The sequence below is a fragment of the Harpegnathos saltator genome, unplaced genomic scaffold, assembly GCF_003227715.2.
Source record: "Harpegnathos saltator strain DR-91 unplaced genomic scaffold, Hsal_v8.6 scaffold75, whole genome shotgun sequence".
NCBI lineage: Eukaryota > Metazoa > Arthropoda > Insecta > Hymenoptera > Formicidae > Harpegnathos > Harpegnathos saltator.
Genome location: NW_020230593.1, coordinates 25,671 through 45,432, shown reverse-complemented (window position 1 = coordinate 45,432; position 19,762 = coordinate 25,671). Strand labels below are relative to the sequence as shown.

The 19,762-nt window shown below is 36.2% G+C and overlaps 6 protein-coding genes and 1 non-coding gene across 17 annotated transcripts; 2 read left to right on the top strand and 5 right to left on the bottom strand.

The window, feature by feature from the left end:
- Positions 1–4,102: 4,102 nt before the first annotated feature.
- On the bottom strand, positions 4,103–6,093 carry Tpx-3 (thioredoxin peroxidase 3). 8 transcript variants are annotated; one of them, XM_025306056.1, is made up of 4 exons: positions 6,014–6,093; positions 5,870–5,919; positions 5,484–5,719; positions 4,103–5,403 (listed from the first exon to the last, which is right to left on the bottom strand). In XM_025306056.1, exons 2-4 carry the CDS (start codon positions 5,912–5,914, stop codon positions 4,944–4,946), a joined length of 741 nt encoding a protein of 246 aa, XP_025161841.1. In that variant the 5' UTR covers positions 5,915–5,919; positions 6,014–6,093; the 3' UTR covers positions 4,103–4,943. The 8 variants fall into 8 exon arrangements, with proteins under 8 accessions (XP_025161841.1, XP_011154146.1, XP_025161843.1 ...); XM_011155844.3 differs by having other exon boundaries at positions 5,484–5,707; positions 6,014–6,092; XM_025306058.1 differs by having other exon boundaries at positions 5,870–5,941; positions 6,014–6,086.
- Positions 6,094–6,575: 482 nt separating this feature from the next.
- On the bottom strand, positions 6,576–9,518 carry Nelf-A (Negative elongation factor A). Its single transcript, XM_011155819.3, has 6 exons — positions 9,216–9,518; positions 8,351–8,783; positions 7,860–8,279; positions 7,583–7,776; positions 7,393–7,492; positions 6,576–7,315 (listed from the first exon to the last, which is right to left on the bottom strand). The coding sequence occupies exons 1-6, from the start codon at positions 9,501–9,503 to the stop codon at positions 7,074–7,076; spliced, it is 1,677 nt and encodes a 558-aa protein (XP_011154121.2). The 5' UTR covers positions 9,504–9,518; the 3' UTR covers positions 6,576–7,073.
- A 20-nt stretch (positions 9,519–9,538) lies between these two features.
- On the top strand, positions 9,539–11,701 carry p53 (transcription factor p53). 2 transcript variants are annotated; one of them, XM_011155831.3, is made up of 3 exons: positions 9,539–9,709; positions 9,878–10,118; positions 10,930–11,701. In XM_011155831.3, the coding sequence occupies exons 1-3, from the start codon at positions 9,624–9,626 to the stop codon at positions 11,659–11,661; spliced, it is 1,059 nt and encodes a 352-aa protein (XP_011154133.1). In that variant the 5' UTR covers positions 9,539–9,623; the 3' UTR covers positions 11,662–11,701. The 2 variants fall into 2 exon arrangements, with proteins under 2 accessions (XP_011154133.1, XP_019701223.1); XM_019845664.2 differs by having other exon boundaries at positions 9,557–9,709; positions 9,946–10,118.
- A 20-nt stretch (positions 11,702–11,721) lies between these two features.
- LOC105191967 (uncharacterized) lies at positions 11,722–15,698 on the bottom strand. 2 transcript variants are annotated; one of them, XM_011155796.3, is made up of 5 exons: positions 15,343–15,698; positions 14,880–15,267; positions 14,416–14,626; positions 13,282–14,151; positions 11,722–12,532 (listed from the first exon to the last, which is right to left on the bottom strand). In XM_011155796.3, the coding sequence occupies exons 2-5, from the start codon at positions 15,116–15,118 to the stop codon at positions 12,287–12,289; spliced, it is 1,566 nt and encodes a 521-aa protein (XP_011154098.1). In that variant the 5' UTR covers positions 15,119–15,267; positions 15,343–15,698; the 3' UTR covers positions 11,722–12,286. The 2 variants fall into 2 exon arrangements, with proteins under 2 accessions (XP_011154098.1, XP_011154107.1); XM_011155805.3 differs by having other exon boundaries at positions 14,880–15,228.
- A 696-nt stretch (positions 15,699–16,394) lies between these two features.
- Positions 16,395–17,287, bottom strand: LOC105191966 (oxysterol-binding protein-related protein 11). Its single transcript, XM_011155780.3, has 2 exons — positions 16,978–17,287; positions 16,395–16,890 (listed from the first exon to the last, which is right to left on the bottom strand). Exons 1-2 carry the CDS (start codon positions 17,210–17,212, stop codon positions 16,538–16,540), a joined length of 588 nt encoding a protein of 195 aa, XP_011154082.1. The 5' UTR covers positions 17,213–17,287; the 3' UTR covers positions 16,395–16,537.
- Positions 17,288–17,430: 143 nt separating this feature from the next.
- On the top strand, positions 17,431–17,534 carry LOC112590202 (U6 spliceosomal RNA). Its single transcript, XR_003114055.1, has one exon. It is a non-coding gene; the product is annotated as a U6 spliceosomal RNA (small nuclear RNA).
- Positions 17,535–17,901: 367 nt separating this feature from the next.
- Positions 17,902–19,755, bottom strand: CLS (cardiolipin synthase). 2 transcript variants are annotated; one of them, XM_011155738.3, is made up of 4 exons: positions 19,632–19,755; positions 18,846–19,194; positions 18,485–18,742; positions 17,902–18,384 (listed from the first exon to the last, which is right to left on the bottom strand). In XM_011155738.3, the coding sequence occupies exons 2-4, from the start codon at positions 19,173–19,175 to the stop codon at positions 18,115–18,117; spliced, it is 858 nt and encodes a 285-aa protein (XP_011154040.1). In that variant the 5' UTR covers positions 19,176–19,194; positions 19,632–19,755; the 3' UTR covers positions 17,902–18,114. The 2 variants fall into 2 exon arrangements, with proteins under 2 accessions (XP_011154040.1, XP_011154054.1); XM_011155752.3 differs by having other exon boundaries at positions 19,636–19,707.
- Positions 19,756–19,762: the final 7 nt, after the last annotated feature.

Here is a 19,762-nt window from a genome sequence, read left to right as displayed (position 1 = left end):
TATTAATAAATAATGAATAATGAAATAATATTACAATATACGGAAATATATAATATTAACGAATAAGCAGAAATCTCGTGGTGATTCCCGTAGAATTCCGTCATAGCCAGGAATGAGTTGAACGGTAATAATCGTCGCATCGAAATCGCCGACCGTTTATCTCGCGTTACATATAGATCCGCCAAAGATCTCGAAGCGTCCATCTAAGTAATTACTGAAGCTTAGGAGCGTCGGAGTTGGGGGCCCGAGCAATGGTGATTAAACGTGAGATAAGATACAAGCGCTCTCCCCGTCCGCACATGCGATACGGACGTGGTTCTTTCACGTGTTAAACCGAGTCCCTTAATTGAAGTAGCAGTCTTTTGAATATTCTTAATGACATATACTACATAAAACGATATAACGCACCAGCAAATTACGGCTCTCGAGCACGCGAGATTCTTGAGTCATACGCAATATCTGAAGTATAATGTTTGCCGTGACATTTTCATTTTTTTTGTTTAACGATTCTGAAACTGTTGTTAATCATTCGTATACATTCGTGACGCTTAACTCGATCAATCTACGTTTAATTACGTCATCCTTAAGCCTGAACGATCGTATCAACTTTCAATTCTTTTTTAATATCACGCGTAAAAGAAAGTGTGAGAGGAGAGAAGTCGCGACATCCGATGTGATATTTCTTCTCCCAGATTAATTCGCGAAAGGACTGACGCACGCAAATGCGCGGCCTTTCTCCGCGCTAATAGACTCGTCTGGTCTCTTGCGCTTTCGCTTTCTAAAGCACAACGTTGACCCCAGCGTTCTGGGGATAATCGACTGAAAATAACCCCAAGAGACGAGCACCGGGGACCCCCCTGGGTCCCTGATAGACTCGCTCTTCAATACAGCTCGGTGCATCTGTTCCTTTTGAAGAGAACGAATGACTCCGACAATTAGAGGAGCAGCAGAAATCCGATCGAAAGACTGCGCCTCCGCACGACCTACGTCTTATTTCTCGCTTACAATGATCGGGATCGCCGAGATTACACGATACATACATCTGCGGGGGATTTTATTCACGTAGAGTAGAGAGACACCGCACCACTTTCGGTGAACCCTGACAAGCACGAGTGAATTTAACGCAGATAAAGCACGATATATTGCTTGTACCTTAACAATTTCAACTGGTTTTAATTATTCCAACAAACGGGAGAATTTTGTTGCAGAAAGATATTCCCAACTGCTTTTTCTCTTCACTGAACCGTAGCGTTTGGCAGTTTTCTCTTTTAAATTAAAAAGTGGATTTTGCGAGAACACGAACACATTTCTCCAGAATTAAAATAATTATACAATAAACGGGAAACAAGATATATGTGTACTTATAATACTTGTACAACGTCTGAGGTAAAAAAAACATATTTAACCCCTCTATTATGATGGTCGAGGGTCGACGTTGGAATACAGTATATAGTGTATAGTCAGACACATAATTGGTGTCTTTCCTCATAGAATTTCTAACAATTAAAGCATTTGCATAACGATAGCGTGTCGGGAATATCTTTTCATCAAAATGATGAGCAGCTAGCGTGGGGCTATGTATTATATACATAAGCTGATAGATGGTCGGGGACGGACACGCTAGGGGTTTGTTCGTTTATAATACTCACCCCTAGCTATACAATATAAGCACGCTGAAGGAAGTGACTTTCTGCTTGATTCAAGCTTAAAACCGCCATGTGTTAATTTGTCTCTCTGTCTCGCTGTGTTAGAACGCCTCTGTGTGCGAAGCCTACGGATAAAAGACGAGCGTTTTCCAACCGTGGAAAGAGATATCGGCAATTGTTATCGCAATCTATGCAAGAGCTCAACGGGAGTAAATAGCAACGCATTATTGCAGGGGGCAGCTCGACCGAAAGACGCCCGCGGGAAAACGGAAAGAGCCGGCTTTAAAAGCGAACTGATTGCGAGCATAGCAGCGTCGTGATTACCGAAGCGCAGTCTGCGATCGGCGCGGTTCGCGGTTGAGCGAAAGTGCTAAACGACCAATAAGGAAGTAATAGCAATACACACAGAAGGCAGCCAGAGAGTCGTGGCGACGGCGACGATGTCAATGGTGAGGGGGTCGAACCGAGGAAGGGGTGACTCCGCGTGCAATTACGGATTTTGAGTGACAGATGCTCGCCCAGTCGGCAGTCGGAAGATTAAAACAAGTAATCAAAGTCCCGGTAGCCACCCCGGGATGGATATGGATGGATGCACGCCTCCGGCCTTCCCCTTGCCTCTTCGCCCTTCTCTCACGCGTTTACTCTCTCTCTCTCTCCCCCCCCCCCTCTTTCCATCCTCCTGTTACCCCGTGCACCTCCTTTTAGCCCTCGACCCCCTTCGTCCTCCCATCCTGTCGTCGTGTCTCCTCACTTCGAGTCCCCGTACCTCGCGAATTCTCCTCCTTTACTCATCTTACTCCCTCTTGGAAGAAGCAAACCACCAAGGATAAGCCCTGCTACCATAATATCCACCTATAGCCGTCATCAAGGCGCGCCCTGAATGCTCCTTTAAGAAAATGTTCCTTTCGCGAGCAGTCGCGTAGGAAAGTTATTAGGCGTCTTGAAGAGGCGAGTGAGAGAGAGTTGGGAGAGAGGGGGAGAGAAAGAGACCTAGGGATGAGTTATATTCAAACGACGCGAGTATTCTCTACCCTACTTAAAGTGCTAAAAATACATACAATATATCGGTAACAGAGACTTCGAAGTTCATTCTTTGCCTTACAGAAAAGGCAAGCAATAAACGACGACGACCGTTATCACTGCGATAATTATGTAACGTCAGATTCGGCTAAAAATAACGACTAAAGTAAAAATTAATGCGTAACACTTGCTGAAGATCGTTTAGAGAGATGTGGGCGCAATTACGACCCGAAACCTTATTGTTACACGCTCGGCTGTCCTACAATGGAAGTACCATAAATCGAGGGCGATGAACAAGAAATCCCTCGATTAGACTCGACGATACAATGCTGCGATATAATCTGACCACTTAATAGGCAAAATATAATAGTGAATTGGACGATTACACTCTCGCAATTCTGTCGCGTGGCGAAAAGCACAAAGCGAATCATTATTTCGGAGAAACTGATGAGAATATCGCACGTGATTGCGAATGCGCTTTTCATGACTTAGTGCACGTTCGCGTTAATACTGGCGGAAATTAATGAAAATCATGTCGACAGGCCATATAAAATTTGCTCTCTATCAAACTTTGATTGCTTAATGAATTTTACCTTATTGCATGAACAAATCTTTCCAAAATATTAACATGGAGATAAAACATTCTCCTTTTCAGTTTCCATTTTTGTGCCGATGTACTTTTCCACCTATTTTACACTTTGCGACGATAATGAGACCACGCATTGCGCAACACACGACTTGTTGAAGCGCGGCGGTAACGTGCGAAACGCGAACACGCTACACGGCGGTGACGCGAATGTGATTAGTCTCGAGATTTTCACGCGCGCGAGCAAACGGGACGAGGCGGGGCGAAGGAGGCGAGAACCAGGGTTGGATTTGACGGAGTGCGGGGTATCCGCGCAGGATGAGCCGTTTATCTCAGGCATCGCTTTTCAGTTTTTCTCCCTCTCGCGATGTGCGACGCTCTCGCCGGGAGACTACGTCTCTGGTTACTTGATCCCTTCCTCCAGGATGTTCCCTGAGCTGGTGTTCCCCGACCATCGGCGCGTATATCCTCCTCGCGAAATAATAAGCTCGCTCCAGTAAATTTATCATGAGGCCTCTTAGGAAGCAGCCTCCTAAAGCAGCCGGCGCTCTCGTGACCTTACTCGATTCGTCCGTCTCGCAGCGATATGCCACAGAATATTAGCGATATTTGTCAGTAATTCAAATCCTCAATAAATGTCGCGCACTTATTGAGGTAACTGCAACATCTGGAATATTTTTTTTTCATTCTTAATGATTATCCCCTTGCACTGGAATCACGTTTCCCGAACATACCACACATCTCTACATATATACTATATTTGCATTTTACATATATATGTATATATGTATCAAATATATTTATATTATATATGCTACAATCGAGTCAAAATTGTCAGAAATCTCAGAAATATAACTCTGTATCTTATTTTATTCTGAGTGTCAATAAACAAGTATACACGGCCTGCACAAATGCCAATTCAACGCCAACACAAGAGGTTAAGATACAGAGACATACCGTTAATGTTTGATACAGATTATCGCTATTGTTTTACTGTCAATATTGCATAATATAACAATTTTCAATTTCATTTACTTCACTCTGCGTCCTAATTATCTTACGGCAACCGCACTCCCGACGAATACTCTCGTATTTCGATGTAAATTTAGCAACCATCCTAATTGCTCTTCATATTCTATTACATCTTCATGTAAATTGTCCAACAATTGCCACGACAATTTTTCAACCGTGTTAACCGTGTTAACCATAAATATATTTTCTATTGTAAAAAAATAGAATTATTCCATGTAGAAAAAATTCAACGTGAAATCTTTATCTCCCACGTTTCTCTAATATTGGCTTAAAAAAAAACAATTAATCAATCAACACAAGATTGCTCTTTCCCTTTTGCTATTCACTCACTACTCGACTCTTAAGCTATTTGTGCCACCTGCATACTCTCATATATCTTTACTTTCCCTTACTGAAGCCCATTGTACACACTCACACAAAAGAACTTACACATTATATGCATACAAAAGAACAAACATATTGTGTACGTAAAATATATAACATTGACGTCACATATTTTAAATATTCTACTCGTTTTATATAATCATTTTACACAATCAATGGACATATCGGTCCTATGATTTTACATTGTATATTGTATATTGTATTAGCTATATCATATGGTGCATTATATTAGTAAATTCAATTATATACGATTGAGATAAAATCGCTAAGCACGCTCAATTAGTCGATTCGAAGTACTCTTTGCTATCCTTTGGATTTGGTTTGATAGTTTTACTCTCTGGTTGCCAGTTTGCAGGGCATACTTCTCCATGCTCCTCCACAAATTGGAAAGCCTTGATTAATCTTAACGTTTCCTCAACACTTCTGCCGACTGGAAGATCATTGACACTAAACTGTACAAGTATTCCTTCTTTATTTATGATGAAGAGACCTCGAGATGCAACTCCAGATTCTTCTAGCAAAACGTTGTATCTGGCTGATATCTCCTTTTTAAAATCACTCAACAGAGGATAACCCAAATCTCCCCCAAGACCACCTTGCTTTCTAGGTGTATTGATCCATGCCAGGTGACTGAAGTGCGAATCTGTTGAAACTCCAATCACCTGTGTATTGAGAGCTTCAAAGTCTTTAACTTTCTCGCTAAATGCTATAATCTCTGTGGGGCAGACAAATGTACTGCAAACAAAATATAGAGAAATCATATTGTAGACACATTTAACAGATGTCTTATATAATAATTCAGTGAGATTGCATACAAATCTAATGGATAGAAAAACAAGACCACATATTTTCCTTTGTAGTCATTCAATTTGATTTCTTTAAAGTCTCCTTTAACTACTGCGGTGCCACAAAACTCTGGTGCAGGTTTCTGAATCTGTGGCAAACTGTTGAGCAGTCTCGAACTCACTGTGAAATTACGAATGCATTCTACCAGTGCTATATTATTTTTCCTTACCAATGAACTAGCTCCAGTGACAACCTGTGAATATACATATTGAAAACAGACAAAAATTCTATTATTAGTTACATTAACATATATCTATTGCAGAAAATAACTACGTTTGCATATGATGAATCAGCAAAATATTTTGTCTCTATTAATATGACAGAATATATAATAAATTCTAAGAATAATACTTACTAATTTTCTACCTTGTGGGCACAGTGAAGTCAGTAATCGGAGCATTGTAACTAAAAATATTTACAAAAACTACTATACAATTATTCGTAGAACTTATAAAATCGTAAAACTTAAAAATGCAGACGCTAAATAGGTTTCTCTAACCACTCTTATTGATGCGCAAGTAGCGTGTGCAGACCCAACAGCCGGTAAGTTCCACTCATAGTACGAAAGGTTATGAAATGCTTGACATGCGCGCAAGGTAACGTTGAGAGTACAAAAAGTGCAATTTTATAAATTCTTTTTCATTATATATTAAACGATAGGCAGTCGAATATCTACGATAAAACATAAAGATAAATACAAAATTGGCAAAAAGAAGTTGGCAGCATTTACTCAAATGAAATGAAAATTATATACTGCTATACATTTAGAAATCATAATTTTCACCACAGAAAATTAACATATACCAACATATGTGAAAATTTTTTGTTATTAGTTATAATGAATAAAGTATTCACGAGATATTGTAAGAAGTTCATAAGCTCTGTGAAAGCAGTTAACATGATCACATATTTATTCCAATAACAACAATATAGGAGTCTCATTTTCATTCTTATTAAATGAGTAAATATATGTACATATTTTGTTATATATATATATATATATAATATATATATATATACATATGTACATACACATATATATATATATACACATACACACATATTTATGTTATGCAAATTCGCGCACAAATAATCACTATCAAAAATGCCTGACTATTCATTGTATTGTTTCTATCGCATTATGTATATGCACTTTAAATTAATACTTATAACAAAACTATTTATACATTATCTAAAATTAAATGTTTCACTTAAAAAAATACTATTAAACGAAAATATTAGGAAATTGCTTTGTGGTGGATATTTTTCTTTTCCGGTTATAATTCTCAAGACGAGAATTATAAAAACTTGGGATTAATGTAAAGCAATGAAGAAATAGCTTATGAGATAGAGATAACAAATTGTGATAATCGGGAGCTGCATTATGTTACGAGTTTTGTTAGACCTTATAGAGTGCGGATATTTCTCCGGAACAGCCAACTTCCTTTACCAATTCGTTAAGAAGACAAATAATCACAATGTGCGTTATCCCTTGATAAACGCGAAGTAATGCACGTCCCTAATCGCGCACGTTACATCAGTTCGAATAAAATTTTGTTTTAATTGGAAGCCGTAGCGGTCGCGCTTGGAGCAGGAGCAGTAGAAGCTGACGCAGTAGCAGTCTCTTCCGTAACGACGCGTCGATTTTTCTTTATCCTTTTCCATTCTCCGTTCATGTAATTCATCTGGAAATGAGTTTCCACCAGCATCTGAACAGTCGTGCCGTCCGCTTGCGTTACTTCCTCTACGTTCTCCGATAACATCACTGTGACTATATTGCCCAACTTCGGGCAAGGATTATCTGCAAAGCAAAATCAAAGGCAATATTAACAAGTTAATTCTAAATCGTCAAAGATTTTTCAATTTCAACAAACATACCCCTAGAGCCGGCCATGAAACCTAAGATGAGAGCTTTCTCTGGACGCGTTACTTTATTCGCAGTTCTAAACATCTCCTGTGCCTCCAACATTTGTTCTCGCTAAAATTCACAAAAGTAAACAATGAGTGTTTTACAATGCGTACATACATACATACACACAACTGAATAAAATGTCGTGCAGCTGCTTACCGTAAGAGATAGGCCTTTCCTTGTATTAGCCGCCACACCAGGCTGCGTAGTGGTCTGTATACGAATTTGCGTAACTGTTTGAGTCGGTCTGACCGTTTGTACAGCGACAGGCGTAGTTTCCACTGGTGTTATTACCGTTGTCGTAACTACTGGCAATACAGTAGTGGGCGTCGTGGGTGTGGTTAATGTAGTAGCTATATAATACAAAAAATCTCATCAAAGTCTATATGAGACAATGTTTTACAAGCTAGGACACGTAATTATGTAAGGATCTTACATGTTGTTGATGCAGTCGTAACAACGATACTACTTGGTGTATTAGGCGCGACGTAAGATTGTGTCGTGACCACCGGCGCGACAGGGGTGGCAGGTGGATTTATCGGGGCCAGTCCTTGAGCGTATTCTGGAGTTACAGGAGTTTCTACTACTGGCGAAACAGCCGTAGCTGAAGCAGCAGCCGCAGCCGCTGCTTGAGCCTCTGCGACCTTTTTCTGCTGTTCTTCCAACTCCAGCATCTTTTTCCTCTTCTTTGCTTGAGCATACCCAAGTGGTTGTTCGTTAATGTCTAATAACTTGATACCACCATCCTTTCGCATTCTACTGCTAATTGGTGTTCTGTTGGACATGGTGGAACTAGTGAGTGAAGAAGACCGGAAACCGCTCGTTGGAACTCTACTAGGAATGCCTTTGAGAGGTGCTGAAAAATTTAAATGCATATAATATATTGTTAAGATTGTATAAGAAACAATAAGTGTGTAAGTGTATTACTTGTGTCAGTCATTTTTCTTGGCATTCCACGACTTCTTACAGGTACAGTAGGAGCTGTGCTCTTTTTGAGATTATTAGCAGCATCTGTGCTCTTCTGAAGCAATTCTGCCCTCAAGGCTGCACTCTTTGGCTTCCTTTTAAGAGTAAAATGTTTGACTGGTGTAGGTTGCTGACCTACCACCGAGGTTAATGCAGTCTTGTTAAGATAATGACATTCCAAAGGAAGCATAGCTGGATCATTCTGCTTCTTCAGAAGTTTCCGTAAATCATTGACTAATTCCCCAAAGATTGGTCTATGTTCTTCCAAGTCACTGATATCTGTGTTCAATGAACCCGTTGATGGAAAAGTCTTCATCGCTTCGGATAACATCGATACCCATAGCTCTCCATCCAATATTGCAACCTCAATAATTTCCTCCAGTTCCACACGCCACTATCAACATCAATTTTGTGACTAATAATGATTAAGTCTTGATCAAATAAGCATTAAAGAAAGATAAGGAAAGAAACAATACAAGTTTGTTTATACATATAATTATATATGTCTATTCATGAAATTTCCTTGTGATAAAAATAGAAGGAAAAGTCATAAACAATACCATAAAGCATAAATGATAAATGAAGAAATCATAGTTCTATAAGTATATTGTATAGTTCTATAATTCTATATAGGAAAATCCCTATACTAAACATTTCAAAAACATCATGGAGAATCAAAAGAAGTTAAATAGATGGCGGGTAGATGATAAACGTTCGACGCTAATTTAATGCGCGTAACAATCTTGTAATAATCGAAAAAATGATTCGCCAGGAGTATCGGTGATAACAGGCGAGGAAACACGTAGTATTACATGTGCTCGCTTACCTCCTCGACATTCCGTCTGGGTATGTGGAAGAACGAGAGTAGTAGTTTAAGCTTAACCTGCGTCTGCAGATCAGGAAAACAATCCTTGATGTTTCGCAATACCTCGGCATTGAGCTGCGAGCAAATCGAGCTACCAGTCCAGCTATCGTTCGACGTACCGAGTTTGTTATGCAGCCACAACGACGTATCACTGTCTCTAACGTTCGCCATATTGGAGTCGTTTGCTTCTCGCGGTCGACGTACCTCGTCCTCGTCGCCGCAGCCGCGCCACGTGCACTTTCCCGCCATAAAACAATGCGCAGGCGCCACTTGCAACAGTGCAACAAGCTGCAATGGCGAACGTTTACTACCAACTGAAGTGAATTGCGTACTTATTCCTTGATTGGCTTTTGAATTGGAAACAAGACGATGACAAACACAACAAACGGATTTACAGCTTCGCAGGAGTCCGTGTTATTTGATGAAGATACTTTTAGTGAAATACAAACAGATCTGTAAGTAATAACTACCAAAATATACCGGTTACTTTCATCGGCGTCCTTTTGTCCCTTTGTGTTCGAACGTAGTCCAAGTACAAACGATGTTTCAATTTTGCAATGTATATATGAAGCATCGCGATGTATTCTATTGTTTTATGTTTCATTTTTGTTTCTTCTCTGCAGTAAAAGCACATTATCATTATTATTGGATGACAAAGATCTGTTTGGAGGATTCAAACGAAGCATTTCAGATATTTCTGATATTGAACAATTAGCGTTTCCGAATGAGTGGAAAAGAATAAAAAAGGAAGAAAACGAAGAGATGACTCCATTGCCAGAAATAACACAACTTGATGATACTTTTGGTGGAAAGCTAAATTTTCAATATAGCTTCGCTGATGATGGTACTGGCCAGGATTGGGTTGTAAGTATCTTAGATTTAATAAGCAAGAACTTAGATTATATTATATTATTTTTTTCTAATATAGTGATCAAGATAGATACTGTGCCTTCAGCTCATCCTTAAGTATATACAGCTATATCGCACAAATATATATTATATTAGATTATAATTTGTTATATATATTATATGTATATAATTATATAAATCTATGAATAAAATACACATTAAAAAAAATCACTTAATTATAGGGATATGAAGTTTGATTTAGATTTTCTGGTACTTTCACATATAAAATTGAATAAAGTTAATTGTCAAATAATATATAACTATTTGCATATTAATTCTGCCTCTTGATGATAAATATATTTTCAAAGTTTTTACTATGCTGGTTATATTACATAATTTTCATAGGGGAAATTCCATATAAACTACAAATCTCTTAAATATCATCTTATAATACGCATGAAGCTATGAGAAGGTACTAAAAGTAAGATATCTTGATAAACCATTTTATATTTTGCTATTAAAGTAAATTATTAATTTCTCACAAAAGTATTGATGAATCTGCTTAAATCTAAATCAGATTTACAAAAGATATTAATGTACTGAATTATCTGTAAAATATTTAAGCAGATTTTGTACGTATCTGTGTAGTAGATAGACCAGGTAGAAGTATGCATGACTTAGAAGTGTGCATAACATGATCTTACAAATTATGTGTAATTATATATTTCTTAGATTTTATGATTTTTTATGATCGATATAAGATACTTGCAATTGAAGTTGTTTATATAGCATTAATCTAATCTTTGTATCACTTTCTTACATCTAGTACTCCCAAAGTTTGGATAAACTCTTTATAAAAATGGAGAAAGTTCTACCTTTAAGATTTATGTGGGATCCACCTATGGAGGGATTATATTTACGCACTGCAATGATGTTCAAGCTGGAGCAATATAGAAATGATCCTGTTAGAAGATGCTACAATCATGCAGCAACAACCTATAGTACTAATCAAAACATGGATCCAACTAGAATAAAACATGTAGTTCACTGTGTAAATCATTCTTCGTCTATATATATAGAGGAAAATGAACATCTTTCCGTTTTAACTCCACTTTGCACACCTGAGGCTGGTTCATCTTACATGCCGATGTGCTATAAATTTTTTTGTAAAAATAGCTGCCCTTCTGGCATGAATCGAAGGCCAACGGAATTAGTGTTCACATTAGAAAGTTCTGGAGGCAAAGTTTTGGGCCGTCGTAAGTTGTTAATTAGAATATGTAGTTGTCCTAAGCGAGATAAAAAGAAAGAAGAACGGGAATTAGTACCTGAAAATCCACCTAACAATCACTTGACCAAACGTAACTCAAAACATCCTATGCATTCCGGTAAAAAGATGTCGTGTGACATCTATAAAATCGAGTTGAATATCATAGGCAAAGAAAATTATTTGGCTGTACTTAAGTATGCTTACGACATAATGGCTGGTCAGGCAATGAAGACGGGCCAATATGAACTTTTTAAACCATACATGGATGATATACTCCATAATGTGCCTTGATACATGCCTTATGTGTGATTTATATTTCATTTTATTTCATCCATTGACTTAATTTTAAAATTTATCAAAAATTCTTTTTATATTTTGATAATTTGTTTAAGTTCAACTTATAAGTTCATGATTCAACTTATAAGTTTTAATTTTTAATGCTAACAAACTTATTTTAAAAATGTTACAATGTTTTTCCTTTTTTACAATATCTTTGCATGTTTCTTTTATAACACTGATTTATTATTCATGTACGAGAAAAAATATTGAGCAAGACGATAAAGCTAAGAATTATGTTGACATTAATGATAAAAAATCAACTGACAATATTAAATTTAACATTAAATTTAACTTTAACGTGTTACTCAATAACTTATCAGAATAAGGTATATGTCAGAAATAATATTATATATTATGTTCTATCATTTTCTTCGTATTTTTGTGATAAATATAAGTAATAATATGATACTATGGAGTCTTTGCGGATTCCATTACTTGTTAATCTATAATATTATATCAAGAAAAAATAAATTTGCATGTTACATATTACACTGTTCCCTTATCGAGTACTTCAATGCACATTTCACTCATGAAGATGATAAGTTTAATTAAAACAAAGTTATCGGTGCGTTGTATCTCATGCGTAGAATCTATCGTCAACTTGTTGATTAACAATACGTATATTGAGGGCTCGCATCGATAGTGAGTTCGGCAACGGTGCGATGTATTGCGAAGACAGCGTGACAGGATGCTCGAGATACGCGATGTATCGCCGTAAATATATTTCCAATCCATTGTCGGTCCAAGTGTGCAATGTCCATTCTGCCACGTTATTCGCGTACGCCATTGTAGAACATGTCATCCACGCCGATTGCATTGCGCACTAGAAATTCGTATTACAAAAAACTATTGTTTATCACATATGCAGACACAAGCATCTAGTTGGAAGTATATAATGTAAAAATATGTGTGTGTGTGTGTGTGTGTGTGTGTGTGTGTGTGTGTGTGTGTGTATATATATATATATATAATACAAATAGTTTTAATTATGTTATATACAGAAAAAATATCCTATTGCTAAGAAAAAGTATTATCTAAATAATTTTTTTCTTGTAAATAATAGCTCATCTCAACAAAGGATATTCTTTTGATAATAGTCTTAAAATATACTTATCACAAATTTTAGAAAAACTGATTATGTCATATATTCAAAAGAATTATTTTCTTTTCAAAAATATAAAACTTGTTATACAGAAGAAGAACAAATCAACTTTGTATTGTAATTTAATATTCTTGATTGAGGTACTTCAATCATACTTAAAATAAATAATATCTACTTGAACATAGTATATATTTTTCTGTATATATACGAATAAAAAACACGACGTCTCCGCACGTTATATTACATATTGTGTCAATACGAGACTGAACATTCAAGGCGTTGTCGGACGTTCTGATTCATTAAATTATCGTTAAGAATGAAATCAAGAAGGTAAATAATGATGCATTCTTATAAGATACCGACAATCACACGTTTGCACGTGACGAGTGGTAGACCCCACTAAAATAACGATAATAAATTTATGTTTGTAGACAAAACCGTTCCATAAAAGATGTGAAATGCGACCGTACCTGGAAAAAGAACATACAGCCATCGTGATGAAGCACATAGAAGGCTTCGCAACCGAAAGGAAGTGGTAACGGGATCGTCACGTTTCTGGAGTAGAAATGAATCTGTGGCACCTGGTGGCTCTTGATGTGCTCTAACAATGTATGCGAGGTCACTATCTCATTACAGAGTCGTAAGAGAGGACACGCCAGCGGTATGGAGGATACAGAGTCCGTGGAGCCGCTGAGAATCGGTGGTTGTTGCGAATTTAATGACTGCTGACTGACAGTATGTCTAACGCATCCACGACTCGATCCGATGATCTGCGATGACGATGTCGAGTCAGTGAATGGGGTCAAGAGCTGGTCCCTCGATAACTCGCCGGTACTAGCTGACTTAACACGATCGTTTAAAGACAATCGCAATAAGCTGTCGGCAACAGTTGCTGTGTTGTGAACGGATGCGGCTTCCTCCCTGATGCCTGACGTTCTCGTTAAATTATCCGCAGAAGCGGCCTTCTCTCTGTTTCCCAGCAACAATCTAGTTAACAAAAACTGTCTGGGTTTCGCGACACTACGATTACTCTTCGTCGCGACCAATGTATCTTCTTGCTTCTTGATTTTACCGAACAATTGTTCGTGCAAACTGTAACGATCGGATGTGTCATTGTTTTTATCCACTGTCTGGCTGTTGTTTGCGTCGAAGTATGTGTCACGGAGCACTCGGTGCAAATTGTCCGCAAGGAGACATCGACCATGATGAAGCCGGACTCTGCAGACCGGACAGCGCGTCATTTTCGGTCTACAGACAACGCACAAGATGTGACCATAAACACATTGCGATATCGGAGGAGTGGCGGTCTCCAAACAAATTGGACACTCCAAGGCACGGATCTGAAAAAGGAGATATTTTTTCAACAGATCGAGATCAGCTATTACAAGATTGTATCACGACAGAGTGACATGTGAATTTTAAAAAATATATACAGGTGAACTGCGCTATGGTGTTCATTAAACACCAATCAATAGTAATATTATATTAATATAACTTGAGCTGTATAATTATAACTTGAGCTGAGCATTGAAATGATCAGTGGAAATCAACATGGCAGTCGCAACGTGTTGAGTAATTTATCTTCGATTTGAACATAAACGTACCATTCCCGACAATGCGCTCACGAGGTTTCTTGCTACGTCCGGAAGCGGACCCTGCAAAGCTAATCCGACATCGTCTTGTGCTTCCTGAGGACATCTCCACACGTCAATGTTTATATGACTTTCATCCTCTTTGCGAATCAACACAGCGATCTCTGCTATCTTTAAACCTAACAAGTCGACATCGTCCACACTCAGGAGGCAATCCCCAGTTCTGACGAATATATCAATTTAGTTCAAATTTCGCTCAGAAATACAGATTTATGTTTTTATATGAGCAGAAGTTAAAATAGTTTTTACAAATCGAACGGAGTTAACGGTTTCACTTAATGTATCGTAAAATTATCACATATATAATTAAATTATATTTCGAATTACATTAATGGGACAAGGATTTTTGAAAAATTAGAATGATGAATTTTAATATTTTGTCGTACTAATAATTTTGTGAGAAACGTAAAACGTACCTTAAGCCAGCCAAGTCAGCAGGACTATCGTTTTCGACGTAGCTGATCCACGGAAATGGATCCCATTTTGATTTCGTCAAATGAAATCCCAGGGAATTATTGGATGATCTGTTTATTTTCTGCATCTTGAGACTTATCTTTCCAGACGCGGGCGCATTCGTATTTTCTTCAGGCGAGGATGTTACGATCTTCACGCCTGCCGCTTCTGCTAGGATTTCGGAATATGAAGTTCGCGGCATTTTCTTTGTCGATATCGCTCACACAGCCGAAAATCACTGTTCTTCAACGGCATAAATGTCTTTTAGTGATGTGGATAAATAAGTCGGGTAAATATATTTCAGAGAGATATCTTCGTACCCAAAAAGATAAAAATTCACAATGTAAAACGCTAAAAAGATTTATTGTGTCTGTTTTATTCGTTCAATTTAATTTCTATAATTTACTGAACACTAAAAATACATACACGTTAGTCCACACTTTTATCTTCAAGCCAACTTCGAACGAGATCAATACTGTGGAAGCGTTTGCGTCGGACACATCTCGAGAAGAGAGAAAAGTTACTCGCCTGTTTACCTTCACCCATTTGTACGCTCTTGACATTGGTTCTTACGTCATATCGCGATGAATACGTTGTTTGCCTTTTACTCTAACATACCAAAGAGTGTGTATTCTTAGAAATGCTTTCAGAATGATTAAGTACAACTATAATAATTGCACGTACATGGATGCAAATGTTACAAAAATACAATATGAGGAAACATTCTATCAGGTATTTTGATAAATATATATACACGTCTACATATAACGCCTATACGTATCAAAAACCTACTAAGATTTTATTTACTAATATTATTTACTAATAAATTTACTAACATTTTTAATGTATATTACATATATATATATATATATATAAAATTTTCGTTTTATATAAGTTACATATATATATATATATATATAATTTTTGTTTCATATAAGATATATATATATATATATAATTTTTAAAACAGAAACTATAGTAATAATTTATATACATTGGACTTCCATATCACATGATCATATCGATTATAAATCAAGGTATAAACTAAAAGTATAATATTTCAAACACTTTATATAATAAAATCTAAATGTATATATAGAAGCTTTGTACAATACCTTATATAATATAATAATTATATTTCAAAGTAAATTTGAATATATACTATTTTTGTTAAATCTACAATTATATACAATATTTTCTTGGAAGAACATACAGCTAGATTGTCCTTGACAGGACCAGATCAGATGGTAAATAAAATAATAATTAAATTGTATAATTTATAATGATAAAAATTAAGATCAACATAACAGAACACACACTTCAGTGTAATTAAGAGTATTATTATATAGGGTAGTACATTAAAACATAATTTTCAAAAAAGTAAGGAATATTTGCAGTTGAGAATAAAATTGAAGTTTGAATCATTTTGCTTCAATAATGATTATATAAAAATAACATAAGCTTTAAATAAATATCAAACCTAGATAATATCTGAAGCCAACCCTCTAGTTATGAATAAGTTGACAATTGCTTAAAATAAAATATATGAATATTGCAGCGAGCAATCATACATATTCACATATATGTAAAATTATACAGAATCAAACTAGTTACCAAGTAGTTACTGATACAAAATATTAAGACACTGGTTCAGTGTATGCAGAGTTGTGTGCGCTGTAGCTTTGAGAACCAAAAGATCAGGATCCAGGTGCAGATCTGAATTCTCAATAGACTGCGCTAAAGCAAGATTATGTTTCTCAACTTTCCTCAATTGTTCCTGGCAGTTGGCGAAGGCATCTAACACTTCCAACTTAACGACGGGGTTTCTACTCGAATTCCCAGAATGTTCTCGAGGGGGTAATGGAGGATGACTACTAGCTATGGCCCTAGTATACATTTCTGTAACAGCTCGTAACTTGTCCACCCATTCCTGACGAGCTCGTGCATCTGTGGCTCTCAGCTTGATCATGTCACCTTAAAAATATTAAAAAAAATCAAATCATATTATTCATTTAGAAAGATATAATATTAAGATTCATTAGAAATATATCAGATATTTACCTGTAGCGGAGTTGACTGTAAATGTGTTTGAATCTTCGTCGCTGGGAGCTATCACTGCCCCCGCCAGATATATTGAACACCGGGGTCTCTGATTTTTCTCAGACTCGCTGAGAAAGTAATGCAACTCACCAGTCTCGGGACTCAAGATAAACCAACGATATTGCCAGCCTTTCATAGCATTAGTATACTTGTGCAACAGACCTTCGTAAGGGTGTCTTGTTTGTACGTTCATCATTAGCAACACTTGCACGTCCTTTTGGAAGCCTTTTATTCTTCGAACAGAGTATCCGAAGTAGAAGCGGAGAATTATCGATAGTGCAATCGATAACTATCGATAGTTTATATTATCAGTAATAATCGATATTCTATTTTAAACTATCGATAGTTTTCGATAAATATGGGTCGATTCTCGACTAAATTTTATGAAGGTTAGTCAATCAGATTCAAATTTCAATACTTGTTTCGGCAGTACATATATTAAAATTAGAACGATACAAAGAAGATTAGATTTCTGTGCAAGGATAACACGCAAGAAGATTCAAATCTCAGTTAAATTTATTAGTCTCTATAAAATTTAGTTGAGATTCGAACCATAATTTATTTATAATACTAATAAAATACAAATAGATCTTCACATTAAATTTGTTATAGTGAATCAATTATAGTTATAGTGAATACATTTAAACGAAACATTTCATAAATCAGACTTTACAGGGCTTTATAGAAAAAAATAGCACTGTTATAAGATTTTAGAAAGAAAAATATTATTTTTAATATTTGTATAGAGAATATAATAGTAGATACAATCGTACAAAAATTGAGCTATACAGTATAGTACAAACAATAAATTTTTGCATACATTGCATGTATATATTATATACATATATTAGATATCTCGTAATTTGCAATAGTAAAAAGAAATAATTTTTTATTTAGAGAATAAGTTGAAAATACGCAGAATAAGTCAAAAACCTTTTGTATGCAACTTCATTTACAACAAAATTGATCTATCAATTTTTAACAAACATACAAATGTCGTTGCCGATTATGTAAACTATAACACACTTAATGTTCTTAATTTAGAACAATTTTCAAATATACGGGATATCCTGAGATATAATAATATGTAGTTTAACTTTAAGGTGACATTCGTGTTGGAGTCTTTCTTTTTCTCAAAAATTTATAAGTATCCTTTGAGAACAGATAACTGATACCTCCTGCAATTGTTGTAAATGCTGTCAAATAGTATAAACCTTGTAAAACTGGATGGTCTACAAAATTGAAAATTGGAGCAGCCAATGTTCCAGCAACCAGGGTTAACTGCACACCAGTGTTCAACTTGCTTGCTAGTGTTGGTGCTAGTTGCACAGTGGCATGTGTAGGATCAAAATACCTTACTAATGTTTTCTGAAACCATTATATTCATATCAAATGCAGTTCTTAATATATTGAAACAATATTGAAACAAATGTATATATATATACAAGAATAGAAATATGGTACATACTGGTGGAGGTAAGGAACGATATCTAATATATGATGCAGCAGTTACTAAAGCAACATCACGCACAATCACAAGATAAGTAAGAGGTATTGGTATTAAACCAACCCATGCTAAAGAAAGGAACAATGTCCCAACGAGTAATTTGTCTGCAACAGGATCCAGAAAGCTCCCAAGTTTGGAAGCTTGGGATGTCCAAGTGCGTGCAATCCATCCATCAGCTAGATCACTGAGTCCTGCAAATGCAAGCAAGCACAGGGCTATCTGTGCCACAGTAAATACTATAAGAATATATCTCATAATAATATAATCAGATGATAATGAGTTGTATTAGTAGATATATTTTCATTTAAATATTTAATCATACTTGATAGTCATGTGATAAGATCAAATAGCTTAAGAATGGTGATGTCACAATGCGACCCATGCATAGCAAATTTGGTACAGTCCAGATATTTTCCCTTTCAATGATCTCTTCTACTTTCCTCCTTGTGTGCTTGAGGTCTTGTAGCAAACGTGTTCGCAATGTTTTTCTGTAAACACCCCTTTCTTTTGCACCCACATGTTTGTAACGATTCTCGGTTGATACAACATAAAGTCTGGCTTGACACATCTGATAGTGCCTCAGACATTGCTCCATTAAACATCTATTTACAGTTGAGCACTGTCTAAATGAGAATATAGTGAAGTAGCTCATAATTATTCACCCCTATATCCTATAATAACAGAATTAAAAATAGACTAAAAACACAAAATTATTAGATATTTTTGTAATCGAATTCAATTAATGTGACTTCTAACAAATAGATAATCCAAGAATTTGCAAAAAGTGCACATGTTGTTCCTCGTAAAATTTGTCGTCTTTTTTCTTTAATAAAAATATTAAATTGCTGATATTTCTGAAACAGTAGTTAAACTATCATCATGTCAAATTGAATTTCACAACGAAATTCTAATTTCCGAGATCAAGAATTATCAACAAATATTATAGAAATTCTATCGACATGTAAAAATTTGTGGCAAAGATCAAAATGACGATCATCCCGGTCAATCCCATTGAAACATCCACTCTAAATTACACGCAGAAAATAACATTAACATATGTACTCTCCCTGCGAATTCTGAGACATTCTACATATACGTCGTAACGTACAAACGTTTTAAGCGTAAATCTCATTTCACGCCATATGCAAAATGTGCGTGTATCTCTATGCATATCTCGAGATCGGGGCCTTCATTTGTGAGGTTAAATTTTAAAGCGCAAACAGAACACTTGGAACTACT